General features: G+C 39.0%; 1 protein-coding gene across 6 annotated transcripts in view; it reads left to right on the top strand.

Annotated features, from left to right (window-relative positions):
- Positions 1 to 20,090, top strand: part of pde4d (phosphodiesterase 4D, cAMP-specific) — a 152,034-nt gene that overhangs the window by 73,468 nt on the left and 58,476 nt on the right. The window contains exon 1 of one of the 6 annotated variants that reach the window (XM_060880832.1): positions 12,384 to 12,629. The exons of the other annotated variants lie outside the window; for them this stretch is intronic. Coding sequence (XP_060736815.1) covers positions 12,544 to 12,629 — 86 coding nt within the window. The 5' untranslated portion in view covers positions 12,384 to 12,543. Of the gene's footprint in view, positions 1 to 12,383; positions 12,630 to 20,090 lie in introns of those variants that run through there. 6 annotated transcript variants of the gene reach the window in all.

Genomic DNA, 20,090 nt, shown 5'->3' with positions numbered 1-20,090 from the left:
TATCAAGTAATAAATTTGCCAAAGACATTAAGTGCAATAACCACATGTATAAATGTCTTTCTAGTTAAATTGAATGGGAAAGATAAAGACTGTAAGGAAGCAATATAGAAGAAGGCACAACACCCCTGCACACATGCACACACACACCCTTACACACACAGACAAACAGACACACAGAAATAGGATTCAAATTATGAAATATAATATATATAAAGGTGATGTCAATAATAGACATGCAGGAGAAGTGCCTTAGGACTGCACTAGGAAACTGGCACAGCAAAAAAAAATGCATAGAATATTACATTTCAGCTAGCAACTTCAGTAAATAATAATAATAATTCCCTGCAAGAAATAATTAGCGAGAAGCACATTGCAGCATCAGGCTGAGAGATACCTGGTGACATGTAAACAGTGACCGTGGAATCCATCTGGCATGGTTTTATTAAAGCTTTGCAGTTTTGCTGGAAATGTAAGACATTAGATTTGCGCATTGTGTGTGTGTGTGTGTGTGTGGGTGTGTGTGCGCGCGCTTGTGTGTGTGCTTGTGTTTCAGATTCCTCAAGCGCTTAATTGGCTCTGGTGGGGTTAGTAAGGACCGTTACATTACAGTGTTTAGCGTCATAGCGAGGCAGACTAGTGTCCCAGGTGTGCCGTTTTCTTATACGGAGGATGTTTGTCATTATGAAGAGAACGTCTGGCTTTTAAGTGAGAATTCCTCAGGGGAGACAGACTCAGAGAGGGAGACTGAGAGAGATGTGTATGGCTGGCAGAAGGGAGGGGGAAAGAAAGGTACAGTAGGTACGTAGGAGGGAAGGAAGGAAAGGTGTTCATACTGTTGGAATTTATGACCGACTCTTTTTTCATCTACATATTAAGCAGAAGCTTTGTGAAAAGCATATAGTCACTTCCATGTGGGAAAACAAAGTACACTTGGAATTATCATAAGCACCGTTAATGCAGCTGTGGGTGGTTTTCTGAATGCACAAAGCCTGACGCTGAACTAAATGACATTTCTGAAAGAGATTTTCTACAGAGACTAACCTGCATTTATGTTTACTCTGGATCCACTCTACTTAGTCAGGCACTAAGCACCTTTCCTTGTTACTTGGGTGGTACTCTTAAGGTGCTTTTTTTAATTTCAAGTACTTTAATATATATTGTTCACCTGGAATGTGGACAGAGCGTACTTTTAAAAATAATTTAAGGTACAGTACTATAATGGACCATTGCTTTTAAAGGTACACTACACACACTTTTTAGGTAAAGGTACTTAAAAGGTCCATTCAAGACAAGTACAGTTTAGTTCCCTTTTTCCTGACTGTACTGGAAGGAATCTAATGGTGCTAAAGTTTACCTTGTTTTTTTAATCCCTGAGCTTCTTTATGCAGAAGCTCATATGACATGCAGAATGCGCTGTAGCTTCCTGGAAAGTTTGCCTAGCAAACAAAAATACCAGATTTTGACATTTCTTTTCCCCCAGCGCTTGTTTTTCAGTAAAATGTCACTGAATATTTTACTCTTTACATGCAGAGGCCTTCACTCTCTGTCAAAAGATCTGCTACAGAATGTACACAGTCCTCAATGAATTATTACCATCAAGAAAGAGGCCTATTTTTACATCCCACTGTGTAGATATGATGAATTATGGATTCCCATTTAGGCTTCAAAGGTTATAATATTTATGATGCTATGTATCACATTAATTACTTATTATGTAAGTGTGATTCAACAGCGCACAGTGCTTTTTACTTTAGCTCAGATAAAAATAGGATTTAAGTGTCGGGGGAGGAAAGATATCAGCCTGCCTTGTTTTAAAACCTACAGTATGCAGCACCGATGTCGGAAAATAATCAACAGGCTTGTGCAATGCAGTGCAACGTGAAGCGACGTTACTGTTATCTCAATGACGTTTATCTTCCAATAACATCATGTCTAGAAGTGTGTCAGGGTTACATTAGCATACGATCTGGATACAGATTAATGAAATGAGAGAATGAGGATTACAGTGATGCAAAATTAACAACAGTTTCAACATACCAAGAAACAGACAGCAAAAAGCAACTCACAGGAAATAAATATTATTTTGGAATAATTTCTGATTTTATAATAAAGAATATTATTTTGGATATTTTGGATTTTATAATAAAATATTTTTGATACTTCAATGTTTAAGAGTTACTCAGTTAGTATTGAATGTTAGCAATTTGTATAAATGGCAAAGTGGTGCTTAAGTGAATAGTGATAAATGATCAGTGTTATAAAATCTGTTTGAATGAAGTGATTCTTAGTGTTGTAAATAAATGTAAATTCAAAGGAAAAAAATGCTTCAAACGTAGAAACTAAATCTTCAGTATAGTAACCTTTTCATCCCTTTCATGCTTCCATTGTTGTAGGTCCACAAACATTTTTTGTATTTTGCAAAACTGTCTATGTGTGAGAAAGAAAGAAAGAAAGAAAGAAAGAAAGAAAGTCAGTTCTGATCAAAATTCTCACGTTTTTGTCACGTGCACAGTTATATACAGTTTATTACTTGCAGTGAAAGGAAAACCCGATCATATTCCTCAGAATGTGAATGCAAATAAAGAAAATGAAACGTTTTTATTATGTAACTACTCTGTAGAACTTCATACCATGTAGAGGGGAATAGAGAGACAAGCCTTTTATTTTCTGACATTTACATTACAGCACAGAGAAATTCTTTCTCTACATATCTTATCTTTGGAGGTTGGGGTCATAGAGGTGAGAGAGCTAAGGGCCTTGTTCAAGGGCCCAAAGGAGCCTAAACCGCTTGAGCCACCACTGCCCCCTGCATGTGAGAGGCTTTTCCAGTCCACCACATCATACAGATATTTATAAACCTATTTCTATTGTAGTTGATAAATGTTATTTAACCAGATAGTATCAGACTCTCCAGGATCCGATATAGATTAATTTATAAACCTAATCAAGTTTATAGAATAATTTAAGATTACAGTTTATTTTAATATTGATTGGAATGTTTTTGTTCTATTGTCTTCCTTTCCATTTTCAAATAAAGGAAAATAGTAAAATAGATATAGATAGCAATGTAACAGAATAAAGGCTAATGGGATCTGAGTTGGGATCTGAATTTTTCTGAGATCATGATTTGAATTCCAGTAAATTTGCCTGGGTTTTGCCCAGTTTATTTCTGGGTGCGTGATTTGCAGGCGCTGGTGCCAAGTGCCATTTACCTGTGAAATTATACATGGAATATACAATAGATGCCATATTTTAGGCCACGGCAACTCTAGTCACCAAGGCGGGTTTCAATTCCAACATCCACTTAGCGCTACAATTGACAATTTGCATGATAAATGTTGACCGTAAATGATAGCTGTCCAGCGAAATGAGGCTCCTGTCTTGTTTAATTTGCATTTGTGCTTGTTAGTGATGGATAAACATGGTTTTGGCAGGTTTGGGTTTATTCTGACTGAAACAGCACGGCATATGGAGCGTCGCTGGATTTAAAGGAGTACATTTTTTGCAGGTTGTGAAGTTTGAAGTTTAGTTCAAGTCAGATCACCATTATTTCTGTGGTTTATTTAAAGTCAGTGAGAATCAGCCCAAGTGCACAATGAAGTCAAGATATTTTTTGTTTGCAGTCAAATAAAATAAAAAAAAATGTGGATCTCAGTTAGGGTCAGAAAATAAATACCACAATAAAAGAGTTAATATTCTCTACAGTATTATCTATTGTGAGGATAAGCTTTCCCAACACTTTGCTTTCTTAGTATTAATAAGCAAGTCTTAAACTAAAATGTCACACATCATTTAATGCTGCGTTCAAGGTCTAGACGGACGGTTCCATACCCGCTCTCTGTGTCAGATTGTTGTCTCGAGACATTACACAGTCATTAAAAATCCCCCCGAGAGGATGATTCTCTTACTTTATGTGCATACTGGCCATTGAGGGACAGTAGATCAATATATACCCGGGCAACAGATCGATACTTAGCAGTGCTTTAAATTCCCTTTTGACATTTTTGCCTTCTCCATGTGGATCAAAGGAGTGATATGTGCTGCTTCAGCGTTAGCTTCTGAAAGCCCTGCAGGAGTTCAGTATCAGGCTAATCTGCTGTGCTTGTCATTTATTGTTTTTATTTAGCCTAGCATGTGGATGCACACACAACGCCTGAGCTAAATATATATGATTACTAAAACGAGTTGCTTGTAATAATGAGGTAGGTTTATTACAACTTCTAATTAAACTAGATGGTCCAATTCAGACACAATTCTCAGACAATTCTTTTTTTTTTTAAATTGCTCATTTTTTTCACTCACTATTTTCCATCACTCATTTTCCAGTCATTAGCTCATTACCCACTGAACTAGCACCATCTCCCTACTGTTATTAAGCTCATTATAACTTGACATAACGTAAGAGCTATCTGTGATCTGAATAACTTTCACATTCAACTGTTTAAATAGCCTGAACTTACTAGAGACAGTGTCATGTGTCTCTTTATTCAGGTACTGTTGAATGAGGGTTCAGCTGAAATCGTGTGATCTCATTTTTTATGCATATTGTATTTAAGAACTGATAAATTGCTCTGTCAGACCACAACTTAATTACACATGCTTTCAATCAGGTACTACTGTTTAAAAAAAAAAACCCACTCAAGGCTTGCTGATGATGATGTTGGGTATTATGTCTACTGCTGAGGTTTTTGTCTGTCAGAAAAGTCTGTCTCATATGTTTCTGAATAAAATTAGAATTAATTAGTATTTATTGGATACTAATGGCCTTATAATGAAATACATTGGATTTTCTTTTTATATTTAAAATCATCATTTAAAAAAATGCCTTGCCACATCGCAGTACTGAAAAAGGGCTGAAACTTTTGATTTGTACTTGTATAGTACAAACCACATGAGTCAAACAAGCCTCGATCCCTGTTCCTGAAGGTCCGTGATCACCTCATACATCTTTATTTCACAAATGCTATTTAATCACATTTCTTTCAGCTCCGCCGGGTCGTAGTTCTCCGTTAGAGTACGTTATGTGTTTTTTAATCTGATTTGTGCAGCCCTTGATTCTGCTGATATGCCCTATGCGGAGGCCAGAGTTTAAAAAAAAAAGTGGAGAAAAGAAAGTGGCTTTTCAGAGGAAGGGAAAGGATGTGATTAATGGTTCCTGAGTGAGAGGAAGAGAGCAAATGAAAATAGCCACCTATTATCCTCATCATGTGCTTGTAGTATCAGATTCATTAGATCGGGCACTTAGCAGAACAGCTCAGAGGGTTAGGAGCTATAACCTGCTCCCCCCTGAGCACTCTGCTGGGTTTTGGAGCATGTGTCAAAAAGGTGAGGAGACTGTTTATGTGACTATGCATTTATTATTCTCTGTAGTCATATTATTCCAGTTATGTGATGTGTATTATCCGCCACAATCTGGTTCAAAATGAAATTCATTTTAACTTGTGGATTTTCACAATTTCATTTTGGTGCAGTGCATCATAAAATGTTCCCACCTGTGTGTGTGTGTGTGTGTGTGTGTGTGTGTGTGTGTGTGTGTGTGTGTGTGTGTGTGTGTGTGTGTGTGTGTGTGCATAAAATCCGGGAAGTGGGAGCTCAATAGTTTGGATATTAAACTACTGATTTGAAGGGTGTGTGTTCAAATCCTAGGAACACCAAGCTGCCACTCTTGAGCCTCTGAGTAAAACCCTTAACCCTCAACAGCTCAACTTCAAATGAGATGAACGTAAGTGACTCTGAATAAGAGTCTTCCAAATGCTTGATTGTACTGTAACACGAATATGTGTGCTGTCATAAAATGTGTGTCCTGCCATAATGCCTAGTGTGTTTGTTCTGATCCGAGCTTACTTTTGGCTCTTAATATTTGGTTTGGTTTAGTTTACCATTAAATTTAGTTTTGGAGCGTTTTGAGAGAATTCTTCTCATCTGATTCCCAGCCACCATCCGGTTAGTGGCAGCTAACACCTACATTAGTCCGAACATCGCCTTATAATTAGTCACTACAGAAATTCCAATTTAACATCCAAACATAGAGCAGTTATCAGAATAGAGCTCTGATCATCTGCCAGTGCTGGACTGATTTTGTGGGGTTTCTGGCAAGGTGACATTGCACACGCTGAGAGAAGATTCCATGTTGTTCTCTTCTGGAAGTTAACACACAAAAATATCTCATCTCTGTTGACTACAGTATAGAGAGGGAGAGAGAGAGAGGGAGAGAGAGAGAGAGAGAGAGAGAGAGAGAGAGAGAGAGAGAGAGCGCACATAAGAGCTGTGTGGAGGAGGAAGAGCAAGCGGATGGCTTTTGCCCTGTTCTCTCTCTTAGCTCAGATCCAGCAAGCAGCGCTTTACTGATGTTATAGCAACCCCACTCTCTACCTGCATCCAAACCTCCAAACCTTCTCTTCTGTTCTTCTGCATTACACAACACTGCTATTTTTACTGCCTCAACAAAGTCACTGCTTTGTTGCTTTCACTAAGGGTTAGAACTGTGCTCAAGTCTAATATACACTCACACACACACACACACACACACACACTGAATTCTTGTGCATGTGGAGTGCCTTTTTAATTATACAAAATAAGTCAAAGATAAAAATGGCACAGTTAATTACAAGGATTATTTTTCCGGTTTCATTCGACGAGGTCTGTTTGCGGGCTGGTTGTGGGAGGATTATGTATGACTTTTTTTTTCTTCCTCACTTTCTCTCTTTTCTGTGTTGGTCTGTACATGTATTAAGTTTCCTACCAAAAAGCTGCACTGCCCATTTTGGTCTGAATTTAGTGGCCAAGTTCCAGTTTGCACCTCTACCCTCACAATAGTGTTCACGCTACAACATGCAACAACAAGAGTGTTACATGCAACAACAAGAGGAGTGAGGACTCATTCTCTCCAAGTGCAACACAGAGCCCTGATTTTCACAACATTAATATGGAACAAACTAACCGTTAAACAAGTGACATTTTTATTTTATTTTTTTTCAGTAGAGTTGCTATTACAGTAGTTTGAAGCTCTTGATATTGAAATAGTAGTTTACAGACTGCACTGTGGTCTGATAGCAAATGGGGGAAACCTCTGATTGTATAAAATAATACTGTTGATATTTTCTTGCAACAAAGGACAAGTGAGCTGAGAGCAGTGAGCATGATTGTTAAAATGAGTGGAATATTCCAGAATATTCCACATTTCTTATATAAAATGTACAGCCTGACTTATTCAAACAGAGGGAAAAGGAGCAATAAAACAGGTGTGTAGAAATAACAGCACAGGGTATCGTACTGTATGGTACCCAGTCCAGTATCTGTATCGATGTGCAGCCCTACTGAGAATTGTATTCTTGTTGCATTTGGAAGCACAGAATAGGACAAAGGACACTGAGGATTAGAGCTGAAAACCTCATTTCTAGCATGATTGCCTCTGACCCTGGCAAGAAGACAAGACTAAGATTCATGATCCTAAGTAAAAGCCAAGGAGGAATCGAAATGTTCTTTGCTTTCTCAGAATCTGAGCTCATTTGAGCTACGGTTACAGGTCTCCAATATTACCAATATGACGTCAGAAGTATAATTCTCATTGGACTGCGGTTTAAAATGACAATCGAAAGTCTGTCAGAGAAACAGACAGTGACAAGCCCTAGGTTTGCTCATCACATTGCTGTAATTATAATACAGGTTGCGTCAGGCCGTGTTGTAAATCATTTCCTGCTGTTCACAGCCCTGCACTGTAAGTGGCACTTATGCTTCTCAGACTTCTTCTTGCTCTAGCCTGTAGATGCAGACCCCAATGTTCTAACTGCCAGTTAATCCATTAAGCAGAGGAGAAAAGTTGATTGCTTTGTGACACTAATTGCGCCTTCTCGTGATCATGTCACGGCGGGATTTCTCTCAGGACTGTGACCCCTGAGGTGGGACCGACTTTCGGTATCTCTGCTAATAGGATTAATTGCTTAACATTGTTCTATTTGCTAGCGTTTTTTTTTCTTAGCACACTAATGATGTTTAGTGTTTGCTAAAAATAAATAAATAAATAAATAAATAAGCTGTAATTGATTAATGCCTTTACGGTAGAAATCTAATGATGTGAATTACTTCCAACACATCAGTTAATCATTACAGTTTACAGGAAGACATTTAGATATAATCTAGCCTCACAGCGTGCGGGCACAGCTACTGATTTGATGCCTTGTTGCTTGGATTTGCTCGCCTGGAGCACTTGATGAATGTGTTGTTCCTCTTCAGAGCTTATTTTCCCCGATGTGTTTTAACTACTTCGAGCGAGCGTTTAAAGTGAAATTTGCTGCATAATTTCTGAATAATCTTTGCCTTCCAATGAAGCTTTTCTGTCTATGTTTAGTTGATCTGTAATAGCCTCTGAACCTGAACGCTAGACACAAGTGAAACAGTTAATGCACCAAAACTTAAATGATTTTGAGAGATGGTTTAATGACTTTTATCCAATAGAAAGGCACACAGCTAGAAATATAGAGCCTGTTCTGAGCACTTTTGATTAAACTGAACATGCTCCATATTCATGTATGTAATGTACATACATTTATGTAATGTAGAAAATTTCGACATTAGCGGACATGCATTATTGGGCCGGCTTTATTTATCTCATTAATAAACAAGATAAAATAGACTATTTAAATGGATTCATGCATTCATTGCAGTTTACATGAAACTTTCTACACTGTCGTATATTCATTCTGCTTCAGTGAGCACTTTATCCTGGACAGTGCTGTCAGAGATCCAGACCCTCTCTCAGGAGCACTGGGAGTGAGGTGGGAATACCTTTTACTTAGATGTTGTACAGTAGAAAATATTTCATTCATTATGTCTCAAAAATGTCTATTTTGGTTCACTGTCATTTTTCAGCCTCTGCCACTGAGTGGCAAGCTGAGATTTTTTTTGGATTTATATGGAGTTATGACTGTAACCAGCAGAAGAACTGATTAATTTTTTTTAATTGGTTCCAAACAGGGTCAAGGTCACACCAAGGTCAGATGTCAGAAACTGATTTACTTCAGTTTAAAGGACGTTTTTTTATAAAGCAGAGCACGGTTTGCACATGAGCACGATGAAATATTGCTAATGCGAAAGCTGTCATGTGGATCAGATCGAATGCGATTCCCTTCAATGTGAATGCAGCTTGCACTTGTTCAGAAATTGAAGTCCCCTGCACACGTGTTTTAGTTGATGACATCATTAGTTTCCATGCCACGTGTAGCACAAGTAAGAGGTGTACCACATAGCAAGAGGTGAGGTGATCTTATTGAGCATAATTGCTCTAAAATCGTGTAAAAACAAAAGATTTAGTGAGTCGTGTTGTGCTTTCCATGCACATTTGTGAGGCTTTAAGATGATATGCAGTAGTAAGTAAGTATATGCACCAGAGTTTAACAGAATTTAACCAATAATGGTGGTGGGGAGGAACTAGACTTGTAGCATCAGTGTCTGGAATACTGAGACACTAAATAGCCACATAATGCAGTGTGTCCAAACTTACTCATGTTGTAAAAAAGAAAACATTTTACTATAAGGGCTAGAAATAAGCAATATATGAATACTTATGCTGTCCGAATGATGAATTAAAACAGATTTGATTTGTTACTACATACATCATACATCAAGTTATGAGTAATCTTGTCTTCTGCAGTATTAATAAACATCACAATGTTTTTTTCGTTCACAGTGTAGTTTATGTACAACCTTACGGGCATTTAAAATAAAAGAAAAAAATTATATAAATCATATGGCTCTACAGTCACTGCTAAGCCCACGAAGATAAGCAGTACCCAGCAGCTGTTTGTTCAGTGCTCATCATTTGCCATTCCTCTACAAATAAACCTTTTTCAGCTTCCTCTGTCTCATTCTGAGCTCGTAACTGATGTGCAATAGATGGCGAATGCCACAACAGATACGCGGTCTGTTACACACAGCTGGAGTTATAGTGCTCTGTAGAGTCATTGTGCTAAAGCTGTCCTTTATGGGCAGCATTTGTTTCCTACTCAGGCTCTAGATAAAATATTCCAGCTCAGTGCTCCTGTTTCATGACAATGACACCTATGAGACCATTATGATAAGGACAGGAAATGCAACCTGTGCCATTAAGTGAAAGAAGTGCCAGCATCAGGGAAAACTTAATAAACACCGGAGACAGACAAGGGGCGCTGGTGCAATGCAAAGAAAGTATATTTCAGGAAAGTGGGGGACTGACTTGTGGGTGAGATAGAAACCCAGTGGGACGCTCATGCTGCACTCGTGTGAGCCTCCCTGCTGATTCCTTATGAACTCCTGTCTCCATATCACAGGCTTGCAATTATGTCATGACAGACTAGTTAATCCCTGTCCTCGTCAGTGAGGTATGTGGTTGTAACAGCTGCAGTCTTTTTTCAGAGGGTCTGGTGAAAAAAAGCAACTATTTATAACTTCTATAAAGTAAATGATCCATCCATATATACATTTTCAGCTACAGGGAACTTGCAACACACACAATCACTCAGAGACAGCAATCGGCCTACCACGTACTGTACACACACACACACACACACACACACACACACATACGCACACATTTTTAAATGATCTCTATTTTATCAAGTCAAGCCAGTCTCCCTAAATGCCTTTATTTTACCATTATTTGAGAATTTTCCCTTCTTCAAAATATCCTTAGTGTTGATCTCACTAAGGGTTAGAATGGTGCACATCTAAATTATTTATATATTTAAAAAAAAAAGATTCCAAATTTGACTTTATTATTAATGTTCTCGTGTTTTTCTTCACTTTCTGTGAGGTATGTAAGTCATGGAGACGTCCTGGACAATATTTTCCTCTTATGAGTTGTTATTGTTAGTGCTATTAATTTAACTGAAAAAAGAATCACAAGAATGATTTTTTTTAATTAATATTTATTGACTCAAACATACAACTCTTTTTCCACAACATTAGAAGTCCGCTCTTCTTCTCAACAGCACAGATCCATTTGCAAACCCAGGCCTGCTGCAGCGTGAGCTGCTTCCCACACGGCCATGCTTGCTTTGGCTCCTGCTCTGGCCAATTAATGAGTGAGGCAGCGTGTGCTGAGGGCTGACCGAAATCGCCTGCAGTTGCGGATCATTGATATTTTAAAGCTCCATCTGCTGCGTTCTGCTGTGGGGAAACGTCGTTACGAGGGAGAAGATTTGGCTAATGTGATAGGCTCTGCTGTTTTTCACAGACGAAACTGATCCTTATTGCTGAATCTGTTTGCGGCTGATGGAATGTCTAATTAATTGCAATAAATATTTCTGCCAAGTACAGTAACTATGATACAGGTGATTTTTATCATATATTATGGTGTTCATGACAAAATACTGTACTAGATCACAGTTCACAGGCCACATACACTCATCGTGTATTCTGTCCAATCAACACTGTTATTAAATCCTAATTTTTTTCCATCTAGACTCATAGCAGCAGGTAGCTCCTTCAGAAACGTGCTCTCTGATGCCAACATCCTTCTTAACTGCAGGTCAGAAAACAAATCACAAAATCAAATTTCAGAAATAGCAGCATGTGATATTACAGCTTAGGTTCCAGAGTTGTTTAGTGAACTGCGTAAGGGACGTAAGAGCGCGCATTAATATTTATTGCTCATATCGTCCTACAGAAGGCACAGGCAGTGTTAAAGGGAGTGGAAATGAAAAGATGGGCGATCTGATAAAATGGAAGATAAAGGTCTGTGAGGAGACCAGGGCATGTTCCTGTCTGCTGCATTTCAGACTAGAGAAAAGGCAACAAGATGCCGGAGGTTACGGTGCCACAAAACAGCACTGGGAAAGAGGGATTAAAAGTGTCTGACATGTGCCTGCCAGGCTCCGAAGGATGTCTCTGCTGAGGAAAGAGCAGAGCACTGAGAGGATCAAAAATCCAAAAGAGCCAGAGGTCAGCTTTCAGTCTCATTAGCAGGTCAGTAGGTTGAACGCATGACGCCAGGGAAAGTGAAGTGAGCTCTTTTTCCTGGCCTTGCAAAGCTCTGCAGTGTGTTCACCTCACATGCCATGCACGTAAAGAATCGCACATACAGTACACACGTTAGCAGCCAGAGGAAGAGGAGGCCGAGTGTAGGAAGTGCTTCGTCATGGCCCCGGTGAACTTGCGTGCCTTCACCCGGGGCTGTAAGGGGAAAAAATGACTGGCAACAGGAAAAAACAATGCGGTAGTATCGTCACTGGGACACGCAGCAGGAATTCGCTCGGTCTCTGCCAGAACAACAGCACAGATAGTGTGTTACGCAGAGTGAGATTTTACGTCATATGATAGCGTAGTTCCAGTCCAGGGGTTTGATTATTTCTCATTGTGGTTTCTGGGATGTGGATGAGAAAGAAATTTATAAAGGTTTGCAGCAGATCGCCATTTGATGTAAACCAGCTGAAGCGATATGAAGTTTTCATGATGAGGATGTTTGTTGTTGAACCGCACACTACAGCATGATTCGCAGAGCAGGATATCTGAGGTATCTGACAGAGGCATTTTACTTGGGTCATACAGATAGAGAGCACCTGTGACCTCATGAAGAGTGGCAGACCATACCGGGTGAGAGATAGGAGGATGATTCACTTGAGTGATTTACCATTCAGAAGACATTCCTGGATATGGTGAGAGAGAGAGAGAGAGAGAGAGAGAGAGAGAGAGAGAGTGTGTGTGTGTGTGCGCGTGAATATCTGTAAAATTCCTCAATGCCTTCATGCATGATGAGCAGTGTGTGTGAGAGAGAGAATCTCTCTGTGTGTGTGTGTGTGTGTGTGTGTGTGTGTGTGTGTGTGTGTGTGTGTGTGTGTGTGTGAATAATTGGAGCATTTCTCTGTGCCCTCTATGCATGATGACAAGTTTTATGGTATTCAAAAGTATTATGATTTTGTATAAAAGAGAGAGAGAATCTTTGTGTATCTGTGTGTATGTGTGTGTGTGTGTGTGTGTTTGTGTGTGTGTGTGTGTGCGTGCGTGCGTTTGTATACCCTGTTCGCCCAACGGCCGATGTTTGCATGCAGTGTAAATTTGCTGTTTAATGGTGGAGTGATTTCCTGCCATCCTCTGCAGCATTAAACTTTTGCAGCCAGAGTGTAAATCAAACACAGATTAGAGAGGCTGATTAGCATTTCATCAGTACACAGCTCCTTACAGCACCTCTGTGTCTCTCTCTCGTTCTGTGAGCCTGCATATAAAAACCCGGTCTGTCCTTGCACGGCATTTAACATCTGTGCTTTAGAAACCTTCATATGGCTGACATAGTGTAGCGCTTTAGGAAGACACAGTGCTGGTCTCCATATTGAAGCACTGTCCTGTCAGCAGAATCTTGACAGATGTCATAACTGTGATAAATGTTTATCATCTCACAGCTTTTCCTGCCTGATAATAATGATATATCGGAGGCACTCGGTCAGTATTCAGTCAGTGATTTGGTGTACTGATTGATACATTACAATTATGTCCTCTCATGTGTCCCCAATACGTTACACTTGTTTGATATTTTTTCATTTCCTACAAGATGCCAATGCTAAAGATCTGAACATTGTTCAGTATCTGATACAGATCCATTACTGACAGCCAAGTAGGTTATGTCTGATGATTTTAAGACCATATATTGTGCATGTTGGTAACAGGAGTAGTTATTAATATAAGCAAAATCTAATATGAGCTCAAATAGGCTGGGGCATAATAACCTCCATTCTACCCATCCATTTATCCATCCTTTTTTTCTGTAGCACTTATCCTACACAGGGTCACAGGGAACCTGCTGCCTATTCCAGGGCACTCAGGACACAAGATTGGAGACACCCTGGATAGAGTGCCAACCCGTCATAGGGCACAGCCACACACTCACACACTCCAGACAATTTAGAAATTCCTGTCAGCCTGACACATTTCTTTGAACTGAGAAGAGAACCTGAGTACAATGAGAAAACCCCTCATAACACAGAAAGAACATAAAACGCTGCAAACATACAGCAGAGGCGGGACTCAAACCCCAAACCCCAGAGGTGTGGGGCAAATGTGCATTTTTCAACAAAACACTGTTTTAAAATGATGAGCATTGCAGCTTACAATTGATATTTGATCAATTGATATTGATATTACACTAAAGTGAATAACAGCACTGAGTCTTTCCTGGGATTTGGAGAATCTGGCTTTGTAATTCTGGGTTTGTTTGAGGTTGGGGCTCATAATCTCAGGTTTGGGTTCACATAGAAGAATTCCTTGTGAATCATTTATTTGCTGTTTTATTTCTCGTAGCACTAATGGATCAAACCAGTGCTTTATGGTTTGAATACCTGCAGACAAAGAGCTGATCTTATATACAGTTTAAAAAAAAATCTGCCATGCAGACCTGCGCAAGATGCCAGTGGTCACACGAATCATGTGAGCTAATTACAATGCTCCAGTGCTGTGGAAGACTGGCTTTATATATCAACATATTAAAGTAATCGCATTACTTGGCTCACGGTGAAGAGAGTAGATAGCTTTCACATGTGATATGGATCGTGCTGCAGTTCAATTGAAATAATCCCCAGACCACAGTGTTAAAGAGATCAGGAGATCAGCTTCCCTGGGCTTGAAACGAGCATTCACACTCCATTAATCCAACCAGAAAAAATGTAAATATGACTTTTGAGTAAAACCTGGTCTTATCCTTTATGTTACACATATTCTTAGGTTGTGCAAGTGGAATTCTCTTTTCAGTCTTGACTTCAGGCTGAGCTCATCGTTGCTCAATGTTAGTTTTATTTATTGTTTTGCAAAAATTGATTCGTATGATCATCTTGTTGAAAGCTCTATTTAATGCCATGGCTGAACCCTCCAGTCAGAAGCAACCAGGGTTTGTTCTGAAGTATCCTAATCCTTTTGTGATGCCATCAGTATTCACATGAGCCACTGAAGCACCAGCCACAAAAAAAGCCCAAAAGCATCACAGACCTTCTATCAGACTCTACACCATCGTTTAAGGTGCTTTTCCTTTTCTGTAGTCTATATATCTCACCAGATACGCTCCTGGTGTGTACATGAACAAAAACATACCACATTCCACAATGCAGCTTGTAGCTTTGCTCATGCATGGTGATGAAAATACCCTGCATTTTGTAAAATGCTTACAGGAAAGGCTTATTTCTTTTAACAAATCGAAAAAAAAAGCCTGTTATGAAAGCAGTACAATAGTTGATTTTGAAACTCGGCAACCACAAAAATCAATATAACGTGATCTTTGGGCTACTTATCCCTCCTTCCCCATCATGAGTCATTGTTCTAAGGTCACCGGTACCTTGTTTTTGTATGTGATGTGTTTTTAGTAGCTTTGATGCAAAAAAAGCTTCGAGTCAGATTTCACAGAGCTTGACAAATGCTGCCAGTTCTGTGTGTGATGCACAGTTATGACCAGTTGTAACATAAAGGTTTGTTTATTAGAGATAGGTGGAGATGTTATATAGGTACTTGTATATAATTACATCATGATTTTTAGAATATCATCATTATTGTGACATGTATTTTTTTTTTTGGGTGCTGTTTAAATGTCCATCTTTTTCTTTGTTAAATATTTGGTAGTTTAATAATAATCATCACTGAACTTTGCATTTTGCAAAATTATATATTATGAGCCACATTATAGTAAAACACTAAAAAGAATGTACAGCGAAATGACATTTTTGGCATAATACTCTATTATGTACCTATATATTTACATAGACCACGTGCAGCATCATGGAGTTTTATTTTCCTTTTAAGCAGAGATTGGAAAAAAGTATTCAAATGTATTTGCGTAAACATTACAAAAAAATTACAAGAAAAGAAAATAGAGAATATTCGTTTTTTTGTCTAGTACATAAAGCAGAAATGTTTCTTTTTATCTGGAAGAAATAAAACCAAATGAAGGTTTAAAACTCTAAATATAATTCATAATACAGCCTCAGAAATGTATCTGAAATGTGAGACGTCCATAACCTTTTTCCTGAGAAAAGCTCTTTCTAACAGTTATAGGGTGTATAATAGAACTCATAATGATGCATATTATAATGCAGGTGCATAGTTAATAGAATATTGATTCCAACAGTCTTTCCCGTAATGCACATAGACATAGTTTTTGTAATGGATAAAAAAAAATTAACGTATAGCATACACATTATAGCATATAGTATTGTATCCTATAATAAAGCTTTACATATACAGTCTAGATCAACAGTATGGCATGAGAGATACTTTCAGAGACACTCGCTGTCTCACTCAGCCATTTCCTGGCATTGGGATGCTAATTCTTCATAGTCTTCTGATTCGTTAGTGCTGGTAAAGAATTTCTTGTAGTGGAACATTAGTATTGTGAGAAATGAGAAATGCTGTAAGTTTCTGCCTCCATCGTCTGTCTCGCAATCTTTTTACTGTTTCTTTGGAAAGTGTAAAATGGATGTTGGTTAGTCCCCTTGGGTCACTTCTTGTTATAATAATAGTGGAATTGTAATAATTCCACTGTTCAGCGACACTGCTTGGACTTTTGGGATCAGTTTGTGGGACTTACTGTAATATTCAGACTTGGTTTGAAAAACAGTGCATTATTTCTAAAAAAATACGAACGAATGAATAGTTCCATGTATTGCTTTTTGAAAAACACATTTGAAGCTGAAATATTGCTTATCAATTTGTATAATTCTGGAATGGGATTTACATTCCTGTCGAACTCAGTCTAAAATAAACTAAATACTTAGGACAGTTTTATAACATTCCTCTAATCTCTCCAAAAATGCAGCAGCCAATTTTTCCCCACTGTAATGCCCTTAAAGTACGGGATGTAATCCCCTGGCTGTGGATTTGCAGAAGTGCTGATTTCATTGAAAATATTGGAACGCAGCGCTGCCAAGCCTGCTGCTTCTTCTCTTCACGGAGATAGGAGGCTCGGCTGCCGATTGATGCTTTATTGAATCTGCCGCTTACCTCCTCGACAGCAGGGTGGGCAGATGGAGTGGGTGTAGTTCTGTTAGCTCTGCTCACAATAGGAACACAGTGTCAGCACAAATCTGCCGCCAACAATCACTCCTGTCCAGTGCTAGCACACTAGAATAATGGAGAGAGGTGCAGACTTGAGCAGCTACCGTTTGCCCTCGAAAGGTTTCACCATTAAGATTAAGACATCATTAAAAATTTCATCTCGTTCTGCTGCTTTTTAATGTGCGCAGTCTCAGTAGCGGGTTGTGCAGCAGTTGCCGTCCTGTTACTAGAGATAACAACAGCACGAGCAGCCGTTGACTGGTTGGCAGCCGAGCTTCTCCGGAGAGTGGAGAGTGTGAGTAATTAAACCAGATTAGATGCTGTTCCAGTCAGCGCAAGCGTCAGCTTGTGATGGAATTAGTATTCCCCGTCTTCTCTCTGGCCTTTCTCTGCAGCTGTGTAAAGCTTCATATCTTGCTAAATCACTCCACACAAAACGCACAGGAGCATTTCGCATTTGTAGGCACATGGGGCTCATTCTTTCACAACCCTATCACAGAGACACCAGAGGAATCTTCGTCAAAACTTACCCACGCTGTCATTGTGTTCTTCGGCTGTTCTACAGTGTGCTGTATGAATTTGAATGCTTTTCTTTTTTTTCTTTTTTTTATCAGCTCCTGTGTATTGAACTAGTTAATGGAAACTTTAATGCCTCCCAAGTCCCAGTGATAAAGCTCTGCAGGACAGCATTAGTCAGGAGCCTACGTGACCTTTTCAGGGTAATAGCACAGGTACTGCTACACTCTGTGGACAAAAAAAAAGCAGAATGCTAGGAACTTTTTGTTGTAAAGCTTGTGTGGAGAGTCAAAGCAGCCTGACATAAGGCATTAATATAAGGCATTAGGTACATTCACTAATAACAACTACTTATTGTACACTATCGGTAGGTTAGCCAATTTAACATGGCCAGCCTTTGGACAGACTCAGAGGTTGTCTTTCATAGTTTATGCGTAATATAAATGCCTGTGATCGGTCGAGCCTCAACTAAAAATCTGTCAAGTTTTCCATCAAACGGTTATTGACTATATTTATTTTTTTCACGTACACGTTTCAGTTGGCAGTAATACTTTGCTGGCTCTGTATCTGCATGCTCTGTCAGTTGACAACTCCACCTAGAGAAACATTTGAGATTATTTAGAACAGCAGGTAAAGTGCTTACAATCTCTGCATGCCAGTTAGTGAGACAGTGAGATAGAATTGACAGAAACAGAAATTAGTGGCGTCTTTGACACCGTAATTCAGGTGAGTGGGAGGAGGAACCTAGTATTAGGAAAGAAATGACGAGTGAACGAGCAGCTCGTGTCGATTGTAACGTAAATAATGTGACAGCTTATTCACATGATGCTGATTTTTTTTTTTCTCCCAACTGCCTTACCAAGCAACTAGCACATAACAAACTCTCAAACACAGCTCCAGTCCCCAGTTTATTTGAAGATTTGAAACAAGCTCTGGCACCGAATGCCGAGACTGAGTGGCTGCTGTAATTGAGGTTTAGGTCACACATAGGAAGCTGCTGGGGCTCAGCAGGATACAGGAAGGCAGGTTGATTGCTCAGGGTTGTCAGAGTAGCAGAAGTCCACTATACAGTACTTATGAAATGGACTGTTACCTCATGTGTGACGCACAACGCTGCACTTTAGCCATATCCTGCTGGGTGAGCTGAGCTCACAACACTAAACACCCAAGTGCTAGTTCACTTAGGGTTAAACTTCAACCTGTAGGGAATGACACAGTATACTGTACAAGACAAAGAATAAAAGCTCTCTAGATTATGACTTTGTGTACGTACAGGTCTGGTTTTGTCATAGAAGTCTAAAGGAACTTAACATAATACAAATACCACTATTTGTAGTAATAGAAGTACACTCAAGACCAAATAAACTTGATTAGTTTTAGGTTTAGTTCTACTAATACAATTCATTGTGCAAACATATCTCTGGCCTTCTTATCAGACACTCTGTAAAACTAGGGTGGAAAAAAGAAATAAAAAATATCTGAATTAAAGACTCTGGAAAGATTACATTGCGTCCTACACAGCATCTGTTCAGCTAATTTTCTTTTCATTAAATATAAAAACAAACACACACAAAATGTTGGTATATATTACTTTTAGATGTAGGTATGTGTTACTTCTGAGTTAACTTCAGAAGAGGACCATTTTAAATGTTCTAAAATAAAACAATATTGTACACTTTAGTATAACAAATCAGAAAGTATCAAATGTTCTTTGCATATTTGGGGACATCCAGGTTTTTTGCCTTTATTTGCTATTGAGCGATTTCCGATTGAAATTGATTCACACACTCACAAGTGGCACATCAGAAAATCACTCCTGACTCTATCTGTGGTAATGCTATAGCCATTCATGGTCAGGAGGCAATTGAGCAAAATTACCCATGCTCTCAGGGTGGGAGGGATGGCGTGCCCTCTCTCTCCACTGTAAATCACAGCTAGCCAATTGTGGGCACCGCTGAGCTCAAGTATGTGGAAGAGTAGAGATATCGCTTTCCTCTAAGTGTATTACTCTGCCCTGTGATGCAGCATGAGCAGCAGTTTGAAAAGATGAGGTTGGCTCGCTTCACTTGTCTCAGAGGAAGCATGTGCATGAAGCTGTGTGTGATGGGAAGAGCTGGCTGGTGGGTAGGTAACTGGCAGGAGATACAAAAAAAAAGAAAAGAAACAGAATTATACAGTTTTTCTTTATCAATATAGAAAGATGAATTTAAAGGGTGGGGTTACAGTTTTTCCCAGTAACTTTCACTCCTTTAATCAGCTGTGTAATAGATTTATTTGGAACTGATTTGTGCATTTTTTTTGTTTGTTTGTAAAAAATTAAGATTTGCAAGTTTAGGGTTAGGACTGTAGACTGAACTGGCGTATGAGAGGATTTGTCTAGAAGCCCAATTGAAAGCCAGAAATCCTAACCTGCCAGTGAAGTCTAGAAGCTAAATAAGCAGTAGAGAGAAAGGTTTTTTGTTCTAATTACACCTTCCCTGGTGATTAGTATTTACCGGTGTAATGTCCTTGAATGATTAATCACTGAATATGACCTCTGATAATATACAACCTGATGCTGCTACTCTACCACA

The sequence above is a fragment of the Tachysurus vachellii genome, chromosome 11 (genome assembly GCF_030014155.1).
Source record: "Tachysurus vachellii isolate PV-2020 chromosome 11, HZAU_Pvac_v1, whole genome shotgun sequence".
NCBI lineage: Eukaryota > Metazoa > Chordata > Actinopteri > Siluriformes > Bagridae > Tachysurus > Tachysurus vachellii.
Note: the sequence above shows the minus strand (reverse complement) of the source record. Positions and strands in the feature narration are given on the sequence as shown.